General features: G+C 49.7%; 1 protein-coding gene and 1 long non-coding RNA gene across 13 annotated transcripts in view; one reads left to right on the top strand and one right to left on the bottom strand.

Annotated features, from left to right (window-relative positions):
* Positions 1 to 4255: 4255 nt before the first annotated feature.
* Positions 4256 to 27353, top strand: part of LOC140625401 (uncharacterized) — a 141118-nt gene continuing 118020 nt past the window's right edge. For all 9 annotated transcript variants that reach the window (XR_012024737.1, XR_012024736.1, XR_012024730.1 and 6 more), the window contains exon 1: positions 4256 to 4401. This is a non-coding gene — a long non-coding RNA (uncharacterized lncRNA). The remainder of the gene's footprint in view (positions 4402 to 27353) is intronic.
* The window catches only part of PLEKHM3 (pleckstrin homology domain containing M3), a 178235-nt gene continuing 170300 nt past the window's right edge, over positions 19419 to 27353 (bottom strand). For all 4 annotated transcript variants that reach the window (XM_072812672.1, XM_072812670.1, XM_072812673.1 and 1 more), the window contains exon 8: positions 19419 to 25865. In XM_072812672.1, coding sequence (XP_072668773.1) covers positions 25688 to 25865 — 178 coding nt within the window. In that variant the 3' untranslated portion in view covers positions 19419 to 25687. The remainder of the gene's footprint in view (positions 25866 to 27353) is intronic.

The following is a 27353-nucleotide window of genomic DNA, read 5'->3' as shown; positions in this document are numbered from 1 at the left end:
AGTCACACGATCTTGCTTCCTCTATTTACTTATTCTGTGCTCAGTGCTGGAGAGCCTAGGAATTGCCCAGCCCCCCCCCCCCAACTCCGGGGGGCCTCCTGGGAGCCAGGGAGTCACAGCCTATGCGGGAAACAAAGGAACAAATGCAGGTGCCTTGTGCTCAGCCTGCAGTCCAGCTCCAACTTGTTCTTTAGCACAGGACCCTTCCCGAAGCCAGCCCCACTCTTTTAGCATCCCTCAACCCCCGGGAGCTCCCTGTGCCCAGTTGGGCTTGTCCCTCTGTCCCCAGTTGCTTGGAGGGGTTAACAGTTGAAAACCTGTTTGCAGACCATTAGAAACAATAATCACCTTGCCAGTAACCTGATCTACCTCAAAAGAAGGGTCTTGGTTTTAGCAAACAGATTAAGTGGTGTGTGAAGTGGAGGGGTGGAGCCAAGCCCCAGTCCGTTCCCCTAAGTCGCATTTCCTCTGGACCCCTGGAATTTGTGTGGTGATCAGGCCAGGCCCAAGGGCCACCTCTGGGGCTCACACCCTTCTGGCTGTTTCTTCCTTCCCCTGGAACTCTGAAAACTGGCTCCCCTGTAGGTAGGGATCTGACAGGAGCACTGCCCCCCCCCCCCCCAAATGGCTGCTTTGTAGGCCAAGGGAGCACAGACCCCAAGCCTGTCTCCCCTCATCCCCGCCACTCAGCTCGGCTGAGAGACAGAGAGACAGCTGTGTGCAGGAGGAGCCCAGCACTGATGGTTAAACTTTCAGGAATTTGGCAAGCTGGTGGTCAAACATGGCCATTATTAAAAATTGAATAAGCCTATAATTACATAAATTCTATTTTTTAAAAAAAGGTAATAAATACTCAAAACTCATCACTTCTTAATTATTTTCTTATGTTTCATTGGTGTCTGCACTTTGGGGTTGTTCACATCTGTTGTGTCCCTACGGTGGACAGTCCGTGCAATGGGCTGCTACCCCACACATCTCCAGGCTCTCCGTTTCCTGACAGAACGTTGGAAAATTGAAGTCGGCCACGGCGGGGGTGTTGACATCACAGAAATTGGCAAATGTACAAATCGGGGCTTGTATTTCCCCCACTGCTTCTCCTCCCTCCAGAGCTGGTTGTTAAACATTTACCAGTGTCTCCGTGCTAAGAGAGGGTGACTAACCCAGCAAGGTCACAAGCAAGCGTGCAGCTGGACCCTGGGGAGCTCACCACCATGCTGTTCTACCTCTTAAAAAATAACAAACCCTCTTGGACAAGTTAATTGTGAGGAAGCAAAAGAGTTGAAGGAGGATTAATGGTTAAAGATGAAAAGACTTAAAGACATACATCACACAATCACGATACGAACCTTATTTGGATTCTGATTAAAATAGACTACAAAAATGACATTTATGAGACATTTGGAAGTTTGAGCCCTCACTAGATATTTGGCAGTGTCTGTGAATTATCCTTATTTTTTAGGTGTGATGATGGCATCATTTTTTGAGCACTGAGTATTTCAGACAAAATTACATGCTATGCGAGATTAGTTTTATTTCTTTATTTTTAAAAAGATTTTAGTTATTTATTCATGAGACACAAAGAGAGGCAGAGACACAGGCAGAGGAGAAACAGGCTCCCTGCAGGGAGCCCGATATGGCACTGGATCCCAGGACCCGGGGATCACATCCTGAGCTGAAGGTAGATGCTCAACCATTGAGCCACCAAGGCGCCCCTAATTTTAATAATAATAATAAAAAAGTGAGTCTCTGTATAGACTGGTGGTTCTCAAAATGGGGTTTCCTGACCCAGCAGCACCAGCAGCAATGGGAAAATGCGGATTCTCAGGTCTCACTCCGGACCTACTGACTCAGAAATTCAGTGTTAACATGCCCCCTAAGGTGACGCTGCTGCGAAGTTTGGATGAAGCAAGATTCACCTTGAGTTGATGCTTGTTGAAGCTGGGTGACACGTGGATGGGGCGGGGTGTCGTACGTGGAGGTGAAATCAAATGTGACAAAAAGTTAAAAGAATTAATAGCACACTAGACAAAGGGAGGGTAGGTCTGATGGGAAGACATTGTGGCTGGAGAGACATGGATTCTCCTGGGTGCCTTCACCACATCCTATTGGCCTTTGTGTCTTTATTGTCTTTTGAATTAAAAATCCAGGTTAATGGCTTGCGTGGCCTCCCGACTCTCCAGCTGGGGGCCTCCTCCTGCCCACCCCAGCTCCTGGGGTTTCTCTCATCAACCCCGCCCCCTCATTTGAAGCCCTAGTGTTAATAAGGTTTGATCCTGAAACCTCCAATCTCTCAGAGAAGCAACTATTTTAATTTTCAACTTCCACCTAAAGCTGTGTGACTTGAAAATAGCCACCCTCCAGGCCTGCTTTATCAGCTACAGACGTGATGCAATTAATTAACTATATGCAGCCTCTCCGGCGCGAGCTGCTTAACTTCCAGCCCATTGTAGCCGGGGTTTACTTAGCAGATAGGGCCTAAGAGCCTGTAACTGTTTACCTCCCCGTGGAGGGCCGTCCTGGGCAGATGAATTCATTAGTCGGTGTTTGCAGAGCGGCAGGAAACCAAAAAAAAAAAAAAAAAAAAAAAAGCATTAGATGAGTGTTTCTTTTCTTTCTTTTAATTTTGTGTAAAAGTTACCAAAAAACTGAACTTACATCCAAGTTATGTTATTGCGTCCCACACCCCTCCCTACAGCTCCTGCTCTGTAACCCCCTCCACCCCTGCCGCTGTTCCCCCTCTGTACCTCCTCCCTCCCCCAACTGTACCCCTTCCACCCCTCCCCCTGACCCCTCCTCTGCCCCTATCTGTACCCCATCCCTTCTCCCCCCTCTCTGTACCCCCCTCCCTCCCCCATATCCCCTCTCATCTCCTCTGTACCCCTCCTCTACCCCCCTCCCTCCCCCATATCCCCACCATCCCTCCCCCTCTGCACCCCCTCCCTCCCACCCCCTCTCACCCTCCCTATGTACCCCTCCTCTCTCTGCACCCCTCCTCTCCCCCTCCCCGACTCCTCTGCCCCTATCTGTACCCCCTCCCTCCCTCATATCCCCACCACCCCTCCCCCTCTGCACTCCCTCCCTCCCACCCCATCTCACCCCCTCTACCCCTCCCTATGTACCTCTCCTCTACCCCTCCTCTCTCTGCACCCCTCTTCTCCCCCTCCCCGACTCCTCTGTCCCTATCTGTACCCCCTCCCTCCCCATATCCCCTCCACCCCTCCCCCTCTCTGCACTCCCTCCCTCCCACCCCCTCTACCCCTCCCCCCTCTACCTACCCCTTCCACCCCTTCCTCTGTACCCCTCCTCTACCCCTCCTCTCTGCACCCCTTCCCTCCCCCTGTACCCCTCCCCCTCTCTGCACCCCCTCCCTCCCCCTGTACCCCTCCCCCTCTCTGCACCCCCTCCCTCCCCCTGTACCCTCTCCACCCCTCCCCCTCTCTGCACCCCCTCCTTCCCTCCCTCCCCCTGTACTCCCTCCACCCCACCCCCTCTCTGTACCCCCTCCCAGTTTTTTACTCTCATTTCCGCTATTTCTCCAACTGGAAAACGTTTTTGGATTCTGTCCCAGAGGATGGAAAAGGTCTGTCGTCTGTCCTTTAGGTGGGATATTTGAGGATTTTTTTAGTTTTTTGGGTTTAACGGCCAAACGCCTCCAAATCCCCTGCTTCCTGGTCCCCCCCTCCCGGAAGCTGTCCTTCCCTTCCTTTTCCCTTCCGTTCCTTTTAAAAAACCGTCTGGTCGAGGCCTCGTCAGGAGACGCGAGCACATGTTTCTCCCAGAAACTACACTTCCCAAACCTCCGGAGGAGGAAGGAGGCGCGGCCGCTTCCTGGCGGGCGGGAGGCGGGAAAGGCAGGCGGCGGGGCGCCGCAGGTCGGCCTCAGCCCTTTCAGCCCGACGCCTCGAGCAGGATGCCCTCGCGGCCTGAGCGTGGGCCGCAGGCGCCAGCCGCCCTCCCGCCCGCCTCAGCCGCGGCCTGCGGGCCCCGACCCCGCTGAGGCCGGAGGCCCCGGTTCCCGAGGTGCGGCCCGGGGGCTGGGTGCCGGCTTCCGCACAGCGGACGGGGCGGCTCCGGCTCCGCTTTTCCAGAGGCCAAAGCCCGGCACCGTCTCGGGAGACACGAGCGCGCGGTTACGGGCGCTGCCGACGCCTCGGCGTCCCTGCGGCGCCCACTTTGCAGGCGAGGAGTCACGTGGGCGGGGAGTCACGTGGGCGAGGGCGTCACGTGGGCGAGGGCGTCACGTGGGCGAGGGGAGGCCGCGTGCCGCCGCGCGCGCAGAGCCTGTGGTGCAGTCGGGCGCCCGCGAGGCCGCCTGAGGCACCGCCCGCACCGCCCAGGCCGAGCGGCCCGCCGCCCCCGCCGAGACCCGGAGCCCGGAGCCCGGAGCCCGCCGCTTCTCGGGTAGGTTTTTATTTCTACAGACCGCGGTTCCGAGTATTCGCGTCCGGAAAGGTCTGCTTTTACCGCGGGCACGTGTTGGCCTGTCCCCCACCCGTGGCCGTGGTCCTCGTCGGACGCGGCGGGCCGGGGCCCCTCTGCGAGCCGCCGGCCGGGGGACCCCAGCCCTCCTCCCGCGACCCCGGGGAGCCCTGGACCTTTGTAAGGTGCCTGCACGACACAGGTGAGCCGCGAGTTCCCGTCGCCTCCCCCCACCCCGTTGTCCTCGGAAGCGGGTTTTGGGACCAGCGTCGGGGGCCTCCCCGGAGACCTTGCCCGGCGCGGGCGGCCTGGATGCCTTCTTGACAGAAATGGAAGAGTATCTGTGTAGCCGTCTCTCGTTCACGTCATGACTTATCTTAGACTTACTTTGCCTACCTCGTTCTTTCTTTTTTCTTTTTTTCTTTTTTTCCTAAAGATTTTGTTTATTCATGAGACACACGGAGAGGTGGAGACACAGGCAGAGGGAGAAGCGGGCTCCTCGCAGGAAGCCGGATGTGGGCCTCGATCCCGGGGCTGGGATCACGCCCTGAGCCACCCAGGCGTCCCCCGTACCTCGTTCTTTTAAAACGTTTTTTTGCATTTCTAAAAAATACTACTTTTTAAAAAATATATTTTATTTATTTATTCATGAGAAACAGACCGAGAAGTAGAGACACAGGCAGAGGGAGAAGCAGGCTCCATGCAGGGAGCCCGATGTGGGACTTGATCCCGGGTCTCCAGGATCAGGCCCTGGGCTGAAGGCGGCGCTAAACCACTGAGCTACCTGGTCTGCCCAATATTACATATTTTTATTTATTTATTTTATAGAGGGTCAGAGAGCACCAGCAGTGGGGGGACAGAGAGAGTGGGAGAGAGAATCTCAAGCAGGCTCCAGTACCGGTGTGGACTCCGACTTGGGGCTTGACCTCACAACCCTGAGATCATGACCTGAACCGAAATCAAGAGTCAGACTCCTAATGGACTAAACCACTCAGCCGCCCCTAAAGATCTTATTTTTTTTTGAGTAATCTCTTCATCCAACGTGGTGCTCAAACCTACAACCTGGAGATCAAGAATCCCACCTTCCACTGACTGAGCCAGCCAGGTGCTCCTAGAATGGTAGTGATTTTTGAATCCAAGTTTGGAAATAACTTTTTTTTTTATTGTGGTTCAATATCCATAGCATAAAATTGGCCATTTAAACAATTTTTAGGTGTCCAATTCAGTGGCATTAAGTACATTCCCATTCAGTCACCACTTCTCCATCTCCAGAACATTTTCATTTTCCCTCACTGGCTTCTGTGCCCACAGAACACTGGCTCCCCTTTCTCCCTCACCCCACCCATGCCCTGGCAATCACTAGTCCGCTTTGTCCCCCTGATATGACTGCTCTAGGTCCTCATACCAGTGTGATCACACGGTATTTGTCTTCTCATGTCTGGTTTACTGCGCTTGTGTCTTCGAGGATCATCCACATGATAGCGTATGTAGAATTTCCTTTCTAGGGCTAACAGTCCTTCGTATGTATAAACCACATTTTGTTTTTCCCTCTTCTATCACTCGTTCACACCTTTTGACTGTTGTGAATAATGCTGTTATGAACATGGGTGTCCAAAGGTTTGCTTGAGTCCTCGCTATCATTTCCTTGGGGTAGGGACCCTCATGTGGCATTGCTGGATCGTACATAATACTTTGCTCACTCATTCAGGTACCACATCATATTCCATTGTGTCTTTCATGTGTTTATTGGCAATTTAAATTCACTTTCCATAAATTGCCCATTGGTATGATTTTTGATGGTATTTTAGACGATCTTTATATAATCTGGATGTTCATTCTTTATCTGTTATATACCTGGCAAATTAATCACGTTTAAAAACAAGTTTCTACGTCATTCCAGATCAAGCGCTTGTCTTTATCTCTGATTATTTAAGAAATATTTATGGATGAGGATTTTTACTATTATAAAGATAAGAGCCCACAGGCAGCCATTGGTATGCAGCGTAGGGCCTGCCTCGTAGAAGGTGCTCTGTAAATGTTTACTGAACGACTGGATTACTTTTGGCCAGCACATGGTCTCATTAGTTTCTTTTTAAGGGTTCACTGCGATCAGTCCAATCCAGAAATTAAATCCTTCATGATACCTCATAGTACAGCTTTTCCTAAGTTTAACCTGTTCTATCAGCCGTGGGGAAAAAAATTAAACCAAATTGCTATGAAAATAGATAGTTCAAGTCTCTGTTATTTGAAAAGCACTGTAGTGAAACCATCTTGCAGTGGGCTTTGTTAAAATGAGAATAGTTAGTGATCAAATAATCCTTGGACTAGAAAAGCTTGGAAAAGGGACAATAGTTCTTTACTCATTACTCCTGCCTCTTCTCCAGAAAGATTAGTATAGGTTTAATATGTATCAAATAATTTGCTGAACACTATACACCTGTTATTTAATCTTCACCATAATCTTGCAGGGAACCCATGGCCATCCACATTTGAGAGATATGGGGGGCTCAGGAAAGCTAAGTCACTTGCACGAGATCACACAGCTTGTGGTAAATTGTAGAGCTGGGAATTAATCTGTGTTCCTTTGGGGCAGGCATTGAGGTCTTAACCATTTTCTCATCTATGTCCATGGTACCCCAATACTAGAACGGGCTACTAGCAGGTACCATGGCCAATAGTGGGTGACCTTCCCAGGGTGTGTGCATGGAACGGGGGCAGGAAGGTTTGCTTGTGTCCCAGGGCTGGGTGTGGGACACAGGTTGGAGTGACTGTATCCATGAACCTCACAGGTCCACAGTGCCCTGGGGAAGCCATTCCGTCCCCCCTCCTGAGACTGCTTCCCTAAGGCGCTACCAGGTCCTGGGGCTGGAGGGGCCTCCAGGGTCAGGCATGAATGCTCCACCTGTCATCCCTTGGGAATGGCTCTGCTCATCTCCTGGGTGATTCTGTCTCAAGACTGTAGCCCGTAGGGATCTCTCTGTCTTTTGAACCCTGATCACACGGGGAGTTTGCAACTCACAACTTAATACAGGCTTATATTTGTTTTTGTCTTGTTCTCTGAACTTTGTTTCTTGTCAAATAGTGACACAATTTGTCACACCAGACAAATAGTGACGTCTCTAGGGCCAGAGGCCTGGGGTACACTTTGCAAACAGTGCTTCTGAAATACAGCACTGGAGCCAGGTATGGACTGATAAAGTATATTTTAGTGGACCACCGTTTCAGAGCCTCTGAGACCTTAGAGTCAGCTGAGAATCAGTGGTTATGAACAACTTCTCAGGAGAAGAAAGATGAGAAGCTCTCGAATTGAATTTTCTGTTTCTGGAAAGAATGCTGTGTACCTGTTTCAAAGTGCAATCAGCAGAACATTAAGGGGAAGCCCCCCCAAATTCCAGCTATCATTTCCCTCATGCTCATTCTCACTTCCAGTCTTAGGCATAGCTCATTTTCTAGAATTGCCTGCTCCAGGGCCCATTAACTAGGAAGTGCCTCTAGGGACCCTGGTGGGGGTGGTGGCAGCAAAGGTGAGAGAAGGACCCCCATTTTACTTGGAGGCATGAAAAATTAATCTACCCTTTTGATGATTTAAAATGGCATTTGGAATTATGATTCAAATCCTCTAGGGGTTTTGTCTTTTCTGCAAGTGCGTGGATTGTTTTAAATACCAAGAAGCTGAAGGGCTTGTCACTTGTCTGTGATTTGCCTGCACCGTCCTGATTCCCCGCCATCTAGATCTGCTGTGATTTCTACTCACCCAGCTGCTCTCATCTTTGAAATTGTCCCCATGTGATCTACTGTTACCTGTATCCGTTACAGAAGTCCTCACTGAAGGAAACAATGCTCCTTGAAAATAGGAGCCTCTCTCTTTCTCTGATTCACTCGAAGTGTTTAACGAGCCAGCAGCCAGATGCCCTTGCACTGGTTCACACCCAGAACTGTGGCCCCGGCCTTACAGGCTCCGGGAAGAGCCATAACTAATGCTAGTAGGAATCCTTTGACAATTTTGGAGGAAAGGAGTGTAGACTAGTCTTACTGCCCCTGGATAACCATAACAGAATGCCTTGACTGCACCAGGTAGAGTGGAGTCTCTAATCCCCCCCAACACACACACCTAGGTGTGGACGGCTTCTTTTTCTCATTTCAAGGTAAGACCACATGTGCCTACACTAGGGAGCCCCAAATTGTGGTTGTCAGCAGAATGTGCGTGAGAGAAGTTGGCAGTCTCAGTCAAGGGAGACAGAAAAGACTGTTTCCCTTTAATTGGAAACCTTTCTCCTTAGGAGGTGCTCAAAGGCTTGTGATTTGCACAGATGTCTCTCTCTGAAGCAACACAGTTTGGGAGCAGATTTGCTCCTTGGCCACGGCAGGGATCAGGAACATCGTGGAAGGCTGTGCTGTCCGGTGTGGGAGCCTCTAGCCACAAGTGGCTACTTACATTTATACTGCTTAAAATGAAATAAAACGAACCATTCATTCTCTATGTTGCACGACCCATGACCTTTCAAGTGCAGGTGCCTTCTGTACTGGACAGCGTAGCCACAGGACGCTTCTGTCATTGCAGAACGTCCTGTTGGATAGTGTTACTCTGAGGCATGCCACTTACCAGAGGCTGCCTTTCTGGTCCCAGGAAGGGGGGACCCTCACTTTGGCCCTGATTGCCCCAAGTGAGGCTGGAGTGAGGCCAGTCACCGTGGGTCTGTATGCATAGCACAGGCGTGGTCACTGGAGTGAAAACTTAATGCTACTATCAATAAACATGTATTTCTTTTTTAAATTTTTATTCATTCATTCATGAGAGGCAGAGAAAGGCAGAGACATAGGCAGAGGGAGAAGCAGACTCCCTGCAAGGAGCCTGGTGTGAGACTTGATCCCAGGCCCCCGGGATCATGCTCTGAGCCAAAGGCAGATACTCAACCATTCAGCCACCCAGGTGCCCCCTAAACATGTATTTCTTAAATAACAGCACTCCATTCAATGTCACTCAGACATTGGAAATCCTGACACATTTCTGTTGCCTTGGAGTTCATAATGTATACATTGATTGACGTGTCCTGGAAAGATGGAATAACAGCAGGACAAGTGACGGTGGGACATTGAAGAGAGGGGACTAGAGAGATCCACAGGCAGTGAACTCGGTAACTTGGTGACAGGACACTGACTGTACAGCATGTGGGGTGTGGGTCGTGCACGTGAACTCTGGGCCTCATGGTCTTCAGGCTGGGAGTCCGAGTGGGCCATCTTCCCCTGACCTCTCTTGAGCCTCCTCCTTGGCAGCTCTGGCATCCTTGGGCTCCCGTTCCCCCTCCCAGAGCGCAAGGCTGAGGGTGGAGGGCAGGTGGAAGGTGCTGAGTCTGTGCCACCAGACCCCGTTCAGGGTGCACACTGTACCCTGTTTGCCCCCGGATCTGGGGGAACTGAACCAGCCTGTCTCTAGCCTAGAAGCACAGCCTGAAGAGGCTCTGGGCTCCTGTTTCAAGCCTCCCCGGGACTTGGTTTTCTGGTCTGGGTGTTTGGGACACGGCATGGGCCGCTATTACAGTTTTGCTTTTCACTTCCCGACTGAATCAGGATGTGCCCTTTATTGGGGTGGGGGGTGCAGGAGTGAAGGAACCCAGGCATCCGCCCAGAGCCTGAACAGTCCCCGCAGCGCGGCAGGAGGGAGGGAGAAAGAACCAGCAGGAGGGCATCTCCGGGGTGCCGGAAGCCAGTGTGCGGTCAGTGGCAGCGCGGGCCGGGTGCCAGGGTCCCCCTTCCCATCTCTCTCCTGACCGTCGTTGCACTGTCTCATGCGTGGGGCCAGCACCTTGGCCCCTCCACCCGCTCACGAGCTGGCCTGGTCAGGGGACACGTGGCCTGGAGCTCTGGGCCCTGCATTCCGAGTGGTCCCCCGCCATCCACCCAGCCTGAGGTGATGCCTGGGGAGGCCCCCCAATTGTTTCTGCTTTACCTTCCAGCCTGGAAAAGCCAGAGTGAGGCGGCGCGCTGCTTAGTAGGTCCTGGGTGAACCCGAGGGCTTTGCTTCTAAGATGGGGGCGATTTTATGGAGACCTTGCGCGGAGCGGATGTTTCCCCTGGCTCGTTTGTAAAGTCCATTACTAGGACTCTGGTGGGACCAGACGCCGGGCAAGGGGAGGCATAGCTAGTGCCTTCGAAGGGAAACAAAAAGCACGGGCAGCAGAATGAAGTGGGTACAAGTTACGAGATGAGTGTGTAGGGCTTCGAAAAACAAGTAGCAGGGCCAGCTTGGTGTCTTTGCACTTTCTGGAAACTGTGGTGTGGGCCAGGTGGGAGACAAGAGTGAGAGAGGATGTGAACGAAACTATGAATGGGGACGAACCTGGCCGTCCAGGAGACCAGCCTCACTTCGGGGGTAGGGGCATCTTTGCCCTAAAGAACTTTCCTTCAGCCTCAGCTCTAACACACCAGGAACATCTCTGATGGTTTTGGGTATCTGTGAGGAGCAAGAGTGTTCGTGGTATCAGCCCAGGCCCTGAAAGTGCCCTGAAAGCAGGTTTCCCAGGCTGGTCCTGTGTTTAAACTGGGATGTGAACTTTGCAGGCAGCAAAGGCTCTGGATGTAGAAGTTTGGCTGATAGAAGCCCCTGGTGAGGAGGGGGGGGCTTGGCCCAGGCCCTCTGGGGGCGTCTCCCGGCTGGCTGCCAAAAGGGCTGGGCTGCTCCAAAGGCACTTGAAACAAATAAAACAGTGACTCTAAAACGTACCCCATATGTCACCTTCTTACCGAAAAATACTCTCTGTAATTAGTTGCAGAGAATAAAATCCAATTTACCTGTCAAAGAGAAAGTCTGAGCTGAGCTGTACCCCCTTCACCCCTGCAGGTTGCTGGGGGAGGGGCATGTGGCTTGTAGGCCCTTCCCTCCCCTCACCCCTACTTTTCTCCTGCCCCCTTTATTGGTGAGGACTGAAAAAAAATATTGGAAAGTTGGAAAAATCCTCTAAAGACACACAGCTTTCCAAGGACAATCAGGCCACTAATTACTGTTAAGCCCGAGCCCCGTTCTGTGTTCCAAGTGGGGGACCTCAGTGTGTAGCAACCACTTGGGTCTTTTCATGAGTTCGGGCTAACTCCTGAATAGCAGATTTCTTCCCCTGCCCTTTTCAACATTTGCTTGCTGCCCAGCCTTCTGTCTTCTGTTCCTTTCTCCTTCATCTTCAAGTTCACCTTCTCCCTCTGTCCTTTTTTTCTTTTTCTTTTTTTTTTCTTTTCTTTTCTTTTCTTTTCTTTTCTTTTCTTTTCTTTTCTTTTCTTTTCTTTTCTTTTCTCTTTCTTTCTTTCTTTCTTTCTTTCTTTCTTTCTTTCTTTCTCTCTCTCTCTCTCTCTCTCTTTTTTTGTTGCCCCCTCCCCTTTATTCTTTTTGCTTTTCTGATAGCATTTTTCTTCTGGCGTGGTGTTTTAAGTCTCTAAATGAAACTTGACTGCCCCCACGGCCCGCTGGAGAAGCACAAAGGCCTCCCGTTCCACTGGCTACAGTAACGCCATTGTGTGTCCTAACAATGCACTAATTGGTGGTGACAATTGTGGGGCTGGGAGGAAGAGGGGGGGCGCTCTTTTCCAATCAGCAGGGCCACCAGGATAAAAGGAGAGGAGGAGGAGGAGGAGGATGGGAGGCCCGGGGTGCCTGATGAGAGGGGGGATAGATCTGCAGAAGGGGCGCAGTGGTGGGGCTCATGTTGGGCTTTCTAAATTAATAATACAAACGAAGGAGAAAAGAATTGTTTTGGGGAAAAAAAGTAGACTTTGCCTCAGACAACTTCAGAGTCCTGGGGGAGGGGGGTGAACCCCCTCCGGGCGACTTGGTGGGAAGGGAACTGAGCAGCGCCCACAGCTCCATCCCTCCAGCAGGGCTGCTAATTGATGGAGATGTGGGAGAGGCCCGTGAGAAGAGGCTGGGGGACCTCTCCTTGGGCTGGTGGAAAGGCAGGTGTTGAGGCTGCTCTGTGGCAACATCCCCATGTCCACCACATTTCTCAGGGAGGGGAGGAAGCCACAAAGGGAGGAGGCTGAACCATAGGCTGTGTGGCGCATTAGACTCTCACAGCGTCCAGGAGCTGTAGATGGTGACTCTGACCTTTAAACTGGTCTGGAAATGGAGTTGGGCAGGACCATAGACAACAAAATGGTAGCCAAACGGTGCTGCTGGAACTCTCAGGGCCTGCTGGAGGATGTGTGAGAGGCCCCCAGAATGTCACCCAGAGCCTGCAGGAGCCTCCTGGCCACCTGGCTTCAGCCAACACCCTTCCTTTGCGCAGAATGACTCATCTTCCCAGACCAACATCAAATGTGCCCTCTCCCGGAAGCTCCTCCTGGCCAGGTGGGGTTGACCCACATCCTCTTTCATGCTGTCCTTCTGTGCCCTGAAAACGACAGGACCTGATGTCCAGTCATCTCTCCTGTGTGCCAGGCCCAGTGCTAAGTGCCTTATCCACAGCATTTCACCTGAGTCTCACAACAGCCCCATAACAGGAAGATTATTTTTATTCCCATAGAGAAGACCATGGGGAAACTGAGGCCTCTGAGCTTCTCAACGAGGTTCAGTATTGTGCTCAAGGCCACCCAGCTCAAAGCGGAGAGGAGAGGAATCTATTGAACTGCTTCAGTGATGTTGCTGGTTCACAGGCCCTGTTTGCTTCCACACTCACCTTTCCCCAGTCACTGTGGTCTCTGCAGGGTGGAGGCTGTGACTGTGGGCTTTGCGTCCCCAGCACCTAGTGCTTGGCATACAGGGGGGCTCCAGAAAAGTTTGCTGACTGAAGGGGGAGATGGGTGGGCTGGATTATTGGCAGGTCTCTTCTGTGCCCCCTTGGGTCTCAGACTTCAGCCTGCATCAGAATCCGCTGGGGTGGAAGGTTGCTAAAACACAGATCCTGGGGCTCTGGCCCCCCACCCCCCAGCCCTGTCTGGGTAGAGCCTGAGAATGTGCTTCTCTGACACTTTTTCCAACAGCTCCTGCTGGCCCTGTGTCCCCAGCCTCACAAGGGCTGTTCCAGCTCCAGCATCTTGCTAACATCGTGGTGGGGAATTTATTCCTCCTGTTATCTCTGTCTTTAGTAGTCCGACATAAGAAGTTTTATTAAGGAGAAATTGACATTGACAAGTTTGGATTATAAATAATCTTAGGCTTCTGCTTGCTTTAAATAAAAATCTTATCAAATAGCCATTCATACCTGATGAAAAAAAGCCACGTGCTCAACCAACCACACCGCAAATGGTGACATTTTCAAGAAAACATCTGGACTGAGTCTGTTATTTGGGAGGACTCTGTCCAACGGCCTTTCTCTCTCACAGGTTTTTTTGTGCCTTTTGATTTTATGTCATGAATATCTTCTGCTTTAAAGGGAAATGTGCCTCCCAGGGAGGACTGAATGAAGAGCATTTGAGTTCTGGTCTTGGTGAGAGCATTGAGGGGTCAGGTGAGGCTTGAGGAGCCTTCCCACGAGGCCCAGAGTGTCAGGTCAGCTCAGGAGCCAATGCCCTGCATCTCAACATGTGCTGGGAAACAGTAGATGGGACCCTCTGCCATCCCTGCCAGTGAAGCGTTCTCTCTCCCTCTCTCTCTCTCTTTCAATTCTGTCAGAACCCTTTCTCTTGAGCCCATCATTCCAATTAGTCTGTTCTTCAGCATCCTTGGTGAGCCACTAGCATCGTGTTGGGGGTGTCGCCTTGTCACAGCCTTTGGGCTATGGAGGCCAGGGATGGTGGCCCCTGGCAGGTTTGCTCTTATGTGTTTTGCTGGGAGCCTAGGGTGGGATGGGATGGCAAATGTACAGAAAAAGGGGACAAAATGTGATGAGATGTTGTGTGGGAGAAGCATTGTGTGAGAAACCAGGTCTGGTTAACCGAAAGAGAGAAGCCATTGTTGCATAGTTGATGGAACTTAGGGAATAGAAACCCCCAGGTCTTTGGAAGAGCAGAGTTCAGGGCAGTTTCAGGGAGCTGGATGAGTGGAAAACCCCTTGAGCAGCTGTTGTTCAGGTGCACGCTCGGCTCCCGTCAAGTTCAAACTCCTGCTGGCCCAGCTTGGGCTATGGGTCCGACAGTCAGACTTTGACAGGCCACCTGGAATGGAGAGCACTGTCCTCTGAAGGAAGAGTGGGACACCTGTGCCTTTAAAGAAGGTGGAAGGCACCTGGCTGGCTCAATTGGAAGAGTGTGTGACTCTTGATCTTGGGGGTTGTGAGTTCAAGCCCCACGTTGGGTGTAGCGATCACTTAAAAAAAAGAATCAAATCTTAAAAAAAAAAAAAAAAAAGAAGAAGAAAAAGAAGGTGGAAGGAAAGCTGAGGAGGCACCAGAGCCTATATCAAACCTTGAGGGGGGGAGCACCTCATAATCTTATTTTTATTTTGTAAAAGCTTTACTGTTTGAACAAACAAAACAACAAAAGATGTTTTTGAGATAATAAGATGAATTCGACTTGAAACAGAGTATCAGATAGGAAGGAAACATTGCTAATTTTGTTAGGTGTGTAATGGCATTGTGACTGTAGAAAAAATACACTATTTATTTATGATTTATTTATTTGTTTGGAGGGGAGGAGCTGGGGAGAGAATCTGAAGCAGACTCCCTGCTGAGCATGGAGCCTGATGTGACCTGGCTGAGACCTTGACCACAGCCAAAATCAAGAGTCGGATGGTCAATAGACTGAGCCACCCACACGTCTTTTTAGATGTGTACTAAAGCATGCAGGGGATAAAATGTCAATATGTCTGGGATTTGCTTTGTGATATTTCCTCAAAACAGTGAAAAATGAAAAGGTGAGGTGGAACAAACAAGGCAAAATCTAATAATTTTTATCTTAAAAAATGTTCATTTTTCTCTTTGAAAATCCTCATTAACCGCATCCTGTGTTGGGCCGCGTGTGAGCTGACTGTTTGGGTGCCAGCAGTACAGGTGTGGGGGTGATTCAGGCAGGGCTAGTTTCTGGGGTTCACTGTCCAACCAGACATTGCCACATGTTGCCAGCGGCTCTGGCCCCTGCTTCCCCCCCTTTCACCTTGGCGTGGGGTTCCGTGCAGGTGCAGGATTACTTCCTTGAGACACCTGTCATGGGGCATCTCCTCCGTGTCCTCCTGGGGGCCGCTCCTGGCCGTGTCCTCAGTTGCCTCACTCCTGGGCTTCAGTGAGAAAGCCATCTGGGGAAGTTGACCTAGTTTAGAACTCAAATTCCCTTCCCTGCCTATGCAGTTGGAATTGGTTTCCTCTGCAAAAGGTTTGAATCTCAGCACAAAATGCCTCTAGCTGGGCTTGGGTGTGCACACAGGGATCATAATGGAGACAGCTCCTGGTTTATTTTCCTAGCAGTGTGCACCTCGTGGTATCCTTGGAACCTGGCATTATTAAGAGCATGTCATCACAATACAGCACAGAAGCTAAGGCAATTTGGATGTCCTTGGGCCCCAAATTAATATGTGCTTTGTATAGTCTTGTAATTTGGGAGGCAATTTTCCATAACACAGTGAGAGATGTTCCTTCATACATTTGAGATAATTTAGCTCAATGTTCATTTGAAAAAATTACTGTGCTAATAGCAGCTCTTCAGCTTCAGAACAACAGCCCATCCTGGGAGCACACGAAAGTCCCTGCAAGTGATTCTCATATCGGTCTGTCTGGGAGCATCTGGATAAAAGCTGCTGGAATTTCCCCGAGACCTAGACGGCAGGATCTGAAATGTGGCATGAATGTGTGAACTCTAGCTGATTTGCATAAAGCCAGTCTCCCTCAATGGAGAAATATGAGATAAAGGTGGAGTCATGAGTGTCCCTGTTGTCCAGGTAAATGGAAGTCACTGTGCATAAATCAGAACTCCTGTATATTCAGCTATGGGAAAAATTTATTCTTCCTGCTGGACTTTTCTGCCCAAAATACATGCCAAGGGGAAAGCAGGAACTCTATCTGTCTGCCGAGTGTGTTTGGACCGGGGGTTCCTGGTTCCTATGTACCAGAGGACTTTGTTATCCAGGGGGCGGGGGTTGGGGGGGAGGAGTGATTCTCTACCCCAGTCAGAACCTTTTTTTTAAAAAAAAAAATTATTTATTCATAAGAGACACACAGAAAGAGGCAGAGACACAAGCAGAGGGAGAAGCAGGTTCCATGCAGGGAGCCTGATGTGGGACTTGATCCTGGGACTCCAGGATCATGCCCTGGGCCGAATGCAGGCACCAAACCGCTGAGCCACCCAGGGATCCCTCTACCCCAGTCAGAATCTAATGGAATAATAAAAATACAATTTTTTCTTGAAGATTTTATTTATTTATTTGAGATAAAGTGAGAGTGAATGAGTGAGAGAGCATGAGTCGGGGGGGGGGGGGGAGGAAGGAGAGGAAGAAGCAGACTCCCTGCTGAGCAGGGAGCCTGATGTGGGGCTGGATCCCAGGACCCTGGGATCATGACCTCAGCTGAAGGCAGATGCTTAACCCACTGAGCCACCCAGGTGCCCCAATAAAAATAAATTTAAAACATTTTATCCAGGACGCCTGGGTGGTTTAGAGGTTGAGCATCTGCCTTGGGCTCAGGTTGTGATCCTGGAGACCCGGGATCGAGTCCCATGTCAGGCTTCCTTCATGGAGCCTGCTTCTCCCTCTGTCTGTATCTCTGCCCCTCTCTCTCTCTCTCTCTCTCTCTCTCTGTCTCTCATGAATAAATACATAAAATCTTTAAAAAAACAAAACATTTTCCCCCCAATCAGGAATGTAGTTTCTAATGATCCTGCTTTAGAACAAATCCCAGGTAAGGCCCCAATAGACCCAAGTTAATTTCTAGTTGCATTCCTGCCCCACAGCACTACTAGCTGCCTATAGTGATTTTGAATGATGTCATCACTACTGTGGATGTGTTCCATGTGATGAGCATTGTGGGCACGGAGGCGATGATAATTTTTAAGATTCAACTTTTAGGGAAAGCTCATGAATAAGGAATACTTGTCATCAAAGTCATTGACCTCAGAAAGAGAGGGGAGGGGGAAAACTGGCTGCTTCCATTCACCTGTAACTGGCATTTAAGGCTGAAAGTCATCCATCCATTCAGAAGGTGCCTGTGTTTGGAATGACTCTCGTTCATTTTCAAGTCTGATTCTTCTGAACCAAGGCAAATTTGGGCACAGCTCAAGGTTTCATGCATTTCCCAGGTCTTTCTGGGCAAGAAGCACCTGGTGCGTTTCCATTTTAAGCACCACTCTCAAGAGTGGTGAGGGTCATGTTAGCTGGATGGGTCTGAACTGAGAGCAGACTCTCACATGCATGCGCATGAGGAGAAGTGGAGCATCACCAGGAGGAACGAAAAATTGAAAGGGAGAATACAAGGCTCCCTTTGTAGCCAGCTTAGTCACCTGTGGCCATGACCTGGCCACTGCATTCACCAGGCTGTCTGGCAATAGTATATACTGGAGAAATAGAAGCTGACCGCACCCTGGAAGAAAATAAAAGGGGGTATAAAGGTGAGGTTTTATGGAAACGATTGTAACCCCTGAGCGGCAAATCCCAAAGTACTGTTCTGTCCTGTGTCTGCTGGGAAGAAGGGCGGCGGCCGCTGTTAGCTCGAGGGCAGCTAAGGCCATGCAGTCCCTCCACAGCCCTTTGACGTCCTTCCCTCTGCAGACCACCAGTATGCCAAGCAAATGTTTATTTCAGGGCAACTTGCTTCATTTCATCTAGTGGTTCTTAACTTTCAGAACACATGAGAATCACCCTGGGAGCTTTTAAGAAATACAAACACTCAGGCCCCATCCGGAGAGATTCGGATTCAGTTGTCTGTGATGGGGTCCTGACATTTTGCTTTTGTTTTTATGTTTCTGATGTGGGAACCACTGATTAAAGCCATCATCTTGAGCCATCATCAAAAGACAGGGCAGGGGAAACAATGAAGGGAGATTCAAATCACCATCTCCTGGGGTGGGGGGAGGGGAACAAAATAGTCTCTTTCCATCCTTCTGAAAACATCTTTGCATATCTTCTCTCTCTGATAATGCCAAACTTCCTGGAGTTACCAACTAGTCCAGAGTTTACCACAGCTAGGGGAAAGCTAACCAGTCCTGTGAATCAGGTGAATTCCGGCTCTGACTATACCGAGTGTCTCGTTTGGTTTTGTGAAACATTAACTCGTTTCTCTTTATCATGGATTGCAGCAGGTTTCTTGTGAGGATGAAGTCCAGTTGTTGCCTGGACAGAACGGGTGTGAGCCCCAGTTGGTTTTCTGAGGGAGGAGGTGGAGAGGCTGGGCATGAGCACTTTGAGGTATGTCTTGGGTGTGAAGCTCAGGGTTCGCCTTTGGTAAATGTTTAACCGGAAGCACCTTTACTAGTCTCCAATGGCTGTCTTTGAGAAAGTGAGTTTAAATGGTGTTTTGAAAGTTTCCTAGTGGACAGTCGTACACCCCCCCCTTCCCCGGTGGGCTTTGTGGTGGCAAAGCAAGGGCCAGCCCAGGCTAGGTAGAGCAGATACTCCCAATCACGTCTCAACAGCCAGAGGACTGCTCTCTCTCATGTAAACACCTACTCTGCTTGTCACTCTTTGCTCCCCAAATATGGTCTTCAGGAGACTAGCATCCTTGCCTGCTGGCTTACTGCCTGCCACTTGTCTATCCGATTTGGTGACGAGATGAAACCAGGGCGGGGAGGCTTGGGGCAAAGCTATGTAAGGTAAGACATTCCATGCATGAGCTTTGGCAGGTTTGTCTCAGACCTGAAAGAAATTGTGCCAGTTTCACAACCAAGACCCATAGTAGTACCTCTGCATTAAAAAAACAAAAAACAACTTTATACTATATTCTTCACAAGCATAGGAAGGGCTGATGAAAGTATTGCAAGTTGATAAATTAGAAAAAAGCTAAAATCTGGATTAATATTAAGAGAGATTTTTTAAAGTCCTTGTAGCTTACTTTCAATAAAGCTCAAATCTTGACTTTGAATTAGCATCCAGAGCTCATCTTGGGGTTTCACCAACCCTGTGAAGACAGTATTTTAATGAAATTGTTATGAGAACAAAGTATTTTCTGCATTGTTTATTGAGAGAGAGATAATTTTATACATTAGGAACTGGTAAGCTTAAATTATATGACAGATGACCATAAAAACTAGGGTTCTTGTCAACAACACAACTTCATCTTATATTTTAACAGTTACTGATATTTAAAAATGATATAGACAAAAGTATGGATAAGTTATGCTAAAACAAAAGGCAAAAAATCCAGAAAACAAACAACACATATGTGTGTATGTGTGTGTATGTATGTTAGTGCATTAGGTATTTCAAATAGCTCAGCACATAGTGATATAATAGCCCAAACCTTGTACTGCACTAGCAGAAATAAGGGAAAACAACACGGATCTAACCCAGGAGCAGAAGAATGAGTGGTGTAGAACTCTTCTGCACCACATTTAATGCTCTTCATTTGCAGACTAAACATTTTCCCTCCTTTTCCGGCCCCCCCCCCCCAAATCTTGTATGGTAGGCTTCTGGCTATTTAAAATAAGATTGTGGTAGGTGACTGAAATCAGAACCTAGACCTCCAGCAGCAAAAGCCAAATATTAATAGCTCGGTGGACCGCCCACACCACCCAGAAACATTTTTATCACAATGTATCCAAGAGGCTTCCCACTTCCTACTTGGAAAACAGGTGGTAAAGTAAAGCAGGAAACCTTTATACAGTAAAAGAAAAGAAAATTCTGTGTTTGTGTCATTTTTTAACCTGAAAAAGGCTGAGTTCAGTGACTTTACAGATTCAAATCTGGCTGACTGGTTTAATGCCTCCACTCATGCCTTGGTGACCGCATGACATTCTCCTGAGTTTGGTTAATGAAAGCAAGCAAGCAAATAAATAAAAAAAGAGTGACTTAAAAAAGAAAAGAGAAACAGCCCCAGCATAAAACAAAGTAAAACATTACGTGCTATGTCTTTTGTATTTCCTGGTATGAGTGTCCACAGAGCTAGAAGCCCATGTTTGTAGCATTCTGCTCTCACAATGTGTTCCCGGAAGGAATCCTTCCCTCCTGAGCTTAAGGCACCAGGTTAAGCAAAGGGGAAGGGTCTGCCATGCTGGAGGAATGTGCAGGTTCCAGCGCACCCGGGTAACGGTGGCTGGCAGGAGGAAGCCGTGTGGCCTTCAAGTGGGTCAGTGGAGGCTGCTAGAAGCACGACACGGTACTGTAAGGCACTCCTGTGGGGCGGACAAGTGGGAGGAGCAGCGCAGGCTCCTGGGGCTGCAAGGTGGGGGGCTGCGGCTGGCGGGGGGGCCTAGCTCTAGGGACCAGGGCAAGGAAGGGGAGAGACTGGTCTAGAGCACTATGGCGGAGGGGGGCGGAGGGAAGGAGTCTTCACTGCGCTAAGAGGCGCTGTAGGCGCCTGAATCTTCTCCCCTGGGCAATGGCTGTGGCTTCCACACCGGTGGCTTCTCTTTCCACAGGGAGGAACCAAAGCCAAAAAGCAGTTGCCCCTTTCCTGGGGTTTAACAGTGCCTCGCCTCACTTCGGAGGCCAGCTGATGAGGAGAGTGCTCCCTAATACCATCACGGGGGAACCCGGTTTAACTAAAACCCCTGACAACTACAGTTGTGCTGAGGAGGGGATGCCACACTTTTGACTTTTTACCTAGAGTTTAACAGTGACTTAAACTTTACTGTGGCGTGCACCCACTAAGACACACTGAAGAAGGGACACCTGGGTGGCTCAATGGCTGAGCATCTGCCTTTGGTTCAGGTTGTGATCCCCAGGGTCCCAGGATCGAGTCCCACATCACGCTCTCCACAGGGAGCCTGCTTCTCCCTCTGCCTGTGTCTCTGCCTCTCTCTCTGTGTCTTTCATGAATAAATAAATAAAGTCTTTAAAAAACAAAAAAGACACACTAAAGAAAACCCTTCAAGTCAGGGGGTCTGAAAACAATGACATTGGAATTGTCTACCATTCGGAATTGCTGGGTGCCAGGACTTAACAGCACCCCATGACAGGAATCAACACTTGTCTGTGTAAGTTAACCGAGCGGGGCTCAGTCACCCGTCACTGGGCCCAACCTAGGCCAGTGAGTTCTATCAGACACGGGGCTAGAAGGATGTCCAATGTCCACGGTGCACTAATGCCTACTTGTTAACAAGTACCAAGGGAAGGAAAACAGTACCTCTGGTGACTCAGTTCACGCAAAGGACAGTGTGTTCGTGTCTCTCTGTTTCACCCCCAATTCTCTACTTTCTAACATTATCTTAGAATCAGAAAAGAGCTGAGACAGAAAATTCAAGAAATAAGGGGGGAAACTGTATGCATCACTCTTTACTGGGAGAAGTAAAAATAAATAAGTAAATAAATAAATAAAATAACCCCTGTGCCGACTCTCGGCAGTATTAGAATCAAGAGCTGAAGGTTTACTTCCTTATCCAGATACTGCGGCGAAGTGCGGCAGAGCGGTGGTGATGAATGATTCTGCTCAAATTTGCGAACAGCAGCATTGGCTTCACCCGAAATTAGGAACAGAATGTACCCTGGCTTCCTCAGATAATGGCTCTCCCTGCAGGAAGCTTTCGTGTGGCATCCAGGCCTACCTGATGCAGTAACTCACACACGGCCCTGTTTGGCCAACAGGTAGAGAACCACCCACAGGTCTGGAAGCCGAACCTTTTCAAGGAGGCACAAGAAGGGGCTGTCCGGTGTCAGTGTTCAGTGTGTACGCACGCAGACCTCGTCGGAATGGACTCCCTCTCGGTGCCAGAGGCTGCCTATGGCTGCGGCATGACCTGAACACCACGGTTCGAGCCGCAGCCGGAAAGGAGTCACAGCCATTCCCCTCTGCAGGAGTCCGAAATACCACTGAGTTAGTTGGAAACCACAAATCCCCAACGCTGATGATGTTCCCTGTTTGGGGGAGGCCTGGTCTAGTCGGATCCGAAGGCGACTGCCCTGTCAGCGAATCAAGTATTATAGCTCCTAACAATATGACCTTTTACAGATGGAAAAGAACTCTTAATACGGTACCCTGAAAGGCAGTGAGGCAAGGGGGATGACGAGAGTTTGCATGGTTTTCATATAAAGAGGCTTTCAACTTTGGGGAAAATCAGCCCTGGAAAGAACATGACTCGATTCCAGTTGACTGCTTTTAAAGTACTTTGTGGCCTTCCTGCAGTGGTGCAACTGCGGTCTATTTCGGGAACTGGCTTCTCCACGGCAGGGTTAGATGCCAGGATTTTACCAGGGTTGGACTGTCTCACACATGAGTTTCTGGCACCGTTAGGAGGGATTTCCTCAAGTGATCCACCAGGGAATGGGCCTTTCAAGCGAACAGAGGTTCCTCCAGTCGGCCGCCGGCTCTAGGAGATTAATTGGCCATTTTCTTGTGTGTTTTATGTGCGAGATATTTAATATGGGATGAGAAAGGGAACGTGAAGGAAAGCAGGTATTAGTTTGGTCTTAAGGAGGTGGTAATCCACGGATTTGCTTTTGTTTCGATAGTTTCTAAGCAGTAGAACAATTACCTAACAGTGCACCGAGTCATTTGTTTGGGTTGAAAACAGTAAGGGCGTTCATGTGCTCCAAGGCGTTCTGGGCTGGAAAACAGCAATTTGGAATTTTTCATGACAGACCCAATTCCTGAGCTGGCTCCACTCTGTCCTATCAGATTTTGGTGGTGGTGGCTGAGAGCCGTGTAGGCCGGCAGGCGGCACCGGCCAGGCTGTCAGGGGCGGACAAGAAGAAGAGAAAACAGAAGCGGCTGGGATGCAGTCCTGCTTCTGGGTAGCCAAGGGCAAGCGTACCTCCCTCTCTCTCTCTCTTTTTTTTTTTTTTGGTGCCCTTTTGAAAATAAGCAGAAAGTGATGTGGGTAGAAGGTTCTAACTCCTCCCAAGGAGGAGCTGCCAGGGGAGGCCAGTGTTTAGCAGGGCCCTCTAGGCGGGTGCCCCCGTGAAAACAAAGGCCTTTAGAACAGGGATCTGGAATCTCACCTCCTTGGCAGGCCTGCCGCTAGGTGCCTGCAGGGTGGGACAGGAAATCTGTCCAGAGGGAGAGCAAACGTGCTGGCCGGGAGGAGGGGGGCCTGCGCTTCACGACTGCAAACGCGCTGCGCTGGGGACCCTCGCTGACAGTCGGGACCTTGGATACATTAATTTCGGCGAAGGCAGAAGTAAGCTACGGTGACAGGGAGCCGGGGGCGGAGGAGAAAGGCACTTTGCCATCGGAGCACATCTGTTTTATAATAAGCAGGTCTATAATTCTCTTGTGAAAGATCATGTTCTGCTATCTTCTCTGAGGCTGGAAAATATAAATACTGTATTTCACGAAGGGGAGGAAAAAGGAGGAGAGGATCAAATTTGTTTGCCTGTTTGCCAAGTGCTTGTTTGAGATTTTTTCCACCCTTTATCTTTCGTGTGCAGCATTCTCTGTAACTGGAGGGGGCGGGGGAGGAGTCAACCTGGTTTTCCAAGAATAAAAGGCACCGTAAGGTGTCCTTGTGAATGGGGTTTTGGCCTCTGGGGAAGTTTATACGCCCTTGGTTATGGCTGCTGTAGAATCAGAAAAGAAATGCACGCACAATGTCGCGCTGTGAAGTTGAAGCGAGTGGTCTGGGGCCCACGGAACTGGCAACAGGTTGTGCAGACTTCCGGCAGGCTGCACGAAAGTCTGTCTGAAATGTCTCGCCTCTAAATGGACAGAGGTATCAAGAGTTAGGATCTGGGGGGAAGAGGTGTCAGGGAACATGGCCGTGGGGTTAAATGTATCATGTACAGTGTGAGCCACTGACTCTCCAGATCCTAACAGCAGCGAAACTACCAAACCAGGAAGGTGTTGGCATCAGCTCAGTGGAAACAGAGTCGTCTCATACAGTCTGCTAAGAATTGTTTCAGTATCAGTGTATCCTTGTGCTGTGGAGTTATGGTGGGAGGACCCAAGCCACGATTTCCAGCGCCGTCCCCCTGACACTTTGGTCACAACCACTGCTACGCTGGCTCCTACGAGGGCACTGCAGTGGGGGCCCCCTACTTGGCCAAGCGGCGAAGCAGTTCATTATATTTCTTATTCCTATGATACGATTTTAGCACTTCCTGTTTCACTTTAAGGTGGCAATTATGTGTGTGTGTGTATTTATTTAAACAATATTATTACACCGAACTCATTACTTATAAGTTTGGTATTAATAGTCTAACGTGTTCTGACGTGCCATGTTACTTTGATTTTGTAAACAATTTAAAAAGCGTAGAAGTGGCAAAGTTGACAAATTAAGGGTCCAAATGAAAGTGCAGTGAAGAACAATGAGAAATAAAGTATTTAAAATAAATAAGTAGGAAATGCCTACACAAGATTCTGTGAAAAGACACCGAAGACCATCTCATAGAAGGTACGCACTATACCCATAGGTCTACAAACCGATGTATTTAACCACAATCGCAGGAAATTTCCTCAGGCCAGCACTATTACAAAGTCATAACTATTACCCATGAGACCCCAGGAAAACTCTTCGAAAGCTATGTTTTCAACCAAATATGGAGGGGCGCCGTGTCATTGGGTAGCGCTGGGACTCGTACCAGCAAACAGACCGACAACATGCAGGTATTGGTCGCAGAGGTCCCTTTTTTTTCCCCTCAGGAAAAAACCTGAGATCACCTCAGAGCCAGAAGGAGCTCTCCTCATAAATCAGGGGTGCATGCTCTGCAGAGGGAGCTCAGTCGCCTCACTTCTGAGCCGCTCGGTTGAGGGGATCCCCACCTGTGTGGTAGAAACCGAGGTGCTGCTGTCAGGGACGCGGGGCCCCTTGGGCCATCCAGGCATCACTCCTGTGTTCCGAAGATTTTCACATGAAACAAACGATGATGAGTGCTTGCCTCAGTGACTTAGTTCTCTGCGACGGCTAAAAATAAATAACACAAAAATAACCCGAAGTTCTGTGGTCCCGTAGGTAAGCTTCCTCCTGTGTCCTGTGTAACAAAACAGCCCCTGAGAGCAAAAAAAAAAAAAAAAAAAAAGTCTGACCTATAAAGCCTTGTGTGTAAACCACATTTTGCTTGGGAGCAAGCTGCTGAAATTCAGGGTTAAGTGTGATTCAGCTAATGGTAGTTGGTTTTTTTTTTTTTTTTTGAGCCACAGAGGCTCCACGGACAGCGATTTACACAGAACATACATACGGGACGAACAGGTATGTGGGAATGTGTGTAAATATATATCTCTATCTAGCTGAACAGGAGACATACTCTTCTTCCAGAGGGATCTAACTGTCTAGCAAGGAAGCCACCGGGCTGCTGGATCAGCGAGAGGTCAGGCCCTGGCCTCGGGCTCCTGCTGAGTCAGGTGTTCTGGTAGGACAGCTCGAACATGTTGCAAGCCTCCTCCAGGCTCTCGTCCACGTTCAGCCTCCGCCAGAAAGATTTCTGCTTCTTCTGCAGCTCTCGGCGGACACATCTCGGGCAGGGGACGGACTTCTCTTTGCATTCGGCGTGGAAAACGGCTCCACAGCTTTCACACCTGCAAAAGCCAACCACGGAGATGGTGAACGAGGCTGATGAGAGCAAGACAGAAACGCCTCGGTGCAGCTTGGAGGACAACATGCATCCCGGGGAGCCCTGCCACTGGGAAGAGCGATGAATCATAGAAAATGTGGGCTCTTGCCTTTTCCAAGATGCTCAAGGTTGAATTTTACTTGGAAAAAAAAAAAAAAAAGAAAAAAAATTTTTTTTTTTTTTTCCCGATTGGAACTAGTTGGGGTGAGGCTTCTGGCTCACAGTAGAGAGGTGCCAACAGTCAACTAGCAACCACGTGATCACGGTGATGCTGGACAGAGCTCCAGAAGCTCTGTGCATCAGTGTCCCTTCCTCTGGAAGGAGGCTGGGTAGCAAGCCTAGGGGTGGGAGCACAGGGATGGGGAACGGGAGTGACGTGCTTCTCTCAACAGCAGCGCCACCTCAGTATCAGCGCCGGGAAAAGGTTGCTCTCAGCCTCTGTAAACGTGGGAAGGGGGGGGGCCCTGGTACTCCTTGCCGCCTTTGACAGTTTGGAAAGATAAAATGACACATTTTCATTTTCTGAATGCTATCCTCGGGCCTACTGTCCTTTTTTTTTTTTTTCTTTTTTTTTTTCTTTATTATTTATGATAGTCACAGAGAGAGAGAGAGAGAGGCAGAGACACAGGCAGAGGGAGAAGCAGGCTCCAAGCACCGGGAGCCTGATGTGGGATTCGATCCCGGGTCTCCAGGATCGCGCCCTGGGCCAAAGGCAGGCGCCAAACCGCTACGCCACCCAGGGATCCCCCTACTGTCCTTCTGAGTTTGTTTGTTTTTTTTTTTTAAGTTACGAAAACCTTTGTAAGCCCACCTTTTAATGCAAGGGGGAACGGTAAAGCATAAGAAAGTGGGGAAGAGAATAGTTTTTAAAGAAAACACGCAGATACTGTAATTTATAGAGAGGAGGCATTCCAGGTGGATGACTAGTTCGTTGTCTGGCTTGGTGGAAGCTTGTGCATGAGGCCAGAAGGCTTGTTTTTACTGCAAAGTCTTTAATAATGAGTAAGTGACAAGCACGGCCATGGCTGCTCTGGGAGGTGGTTGGCCAGTGTGGATTAGGTTCCCATCCTGCCCGATGGGAGTGACCAGCAACTATTCCCTTATCTCAGGAGCCAGGGAATTGGGCCCGCATGGTTTCATTCAACCAGCAACCATCTATTGGAGGGCCCAGCACTGGACTGGGCCCAAAGAGGACTGCAGGCTCAGCTTGTGCTTCTTTTGCTTTTCCTCTAGTGTCCTGGGCTTCAGTCCGGGACATAGGCCGGTTCTTGGTGCACCATTCCCTAGCCTGCCACTGACTGAGCCCTGGCACCATTCAGGGTTCAGAAAGTTTGGTTCAAGGAAGATCCTCCCTTCCACCCTTGTACCTAGGACAGGAGGCAGTGGTTTGGAGCAGAGAAGCTGGGCAAGGGAGGGGTAAGGTGGGGTGGGAGGGAAGGGGAGGCGGGCGTAT

Source organism: Canis lupus, chromosome 36, assembly GCF_048164855.1.
Source record: "Canis lupus baileyi chromosome 36, mCanLup2.hap1, whole genome shotgun sequence".
NCBI lineage: Eukaryota > Metazoa > Chordata > Mammalia > Carnivora > Canidae > Canis > Canis lupus.
Note: the sequence above shows the minus strand (reverse complement) of the source record. Positions and strands in the feature narration are given on the sequence as shown.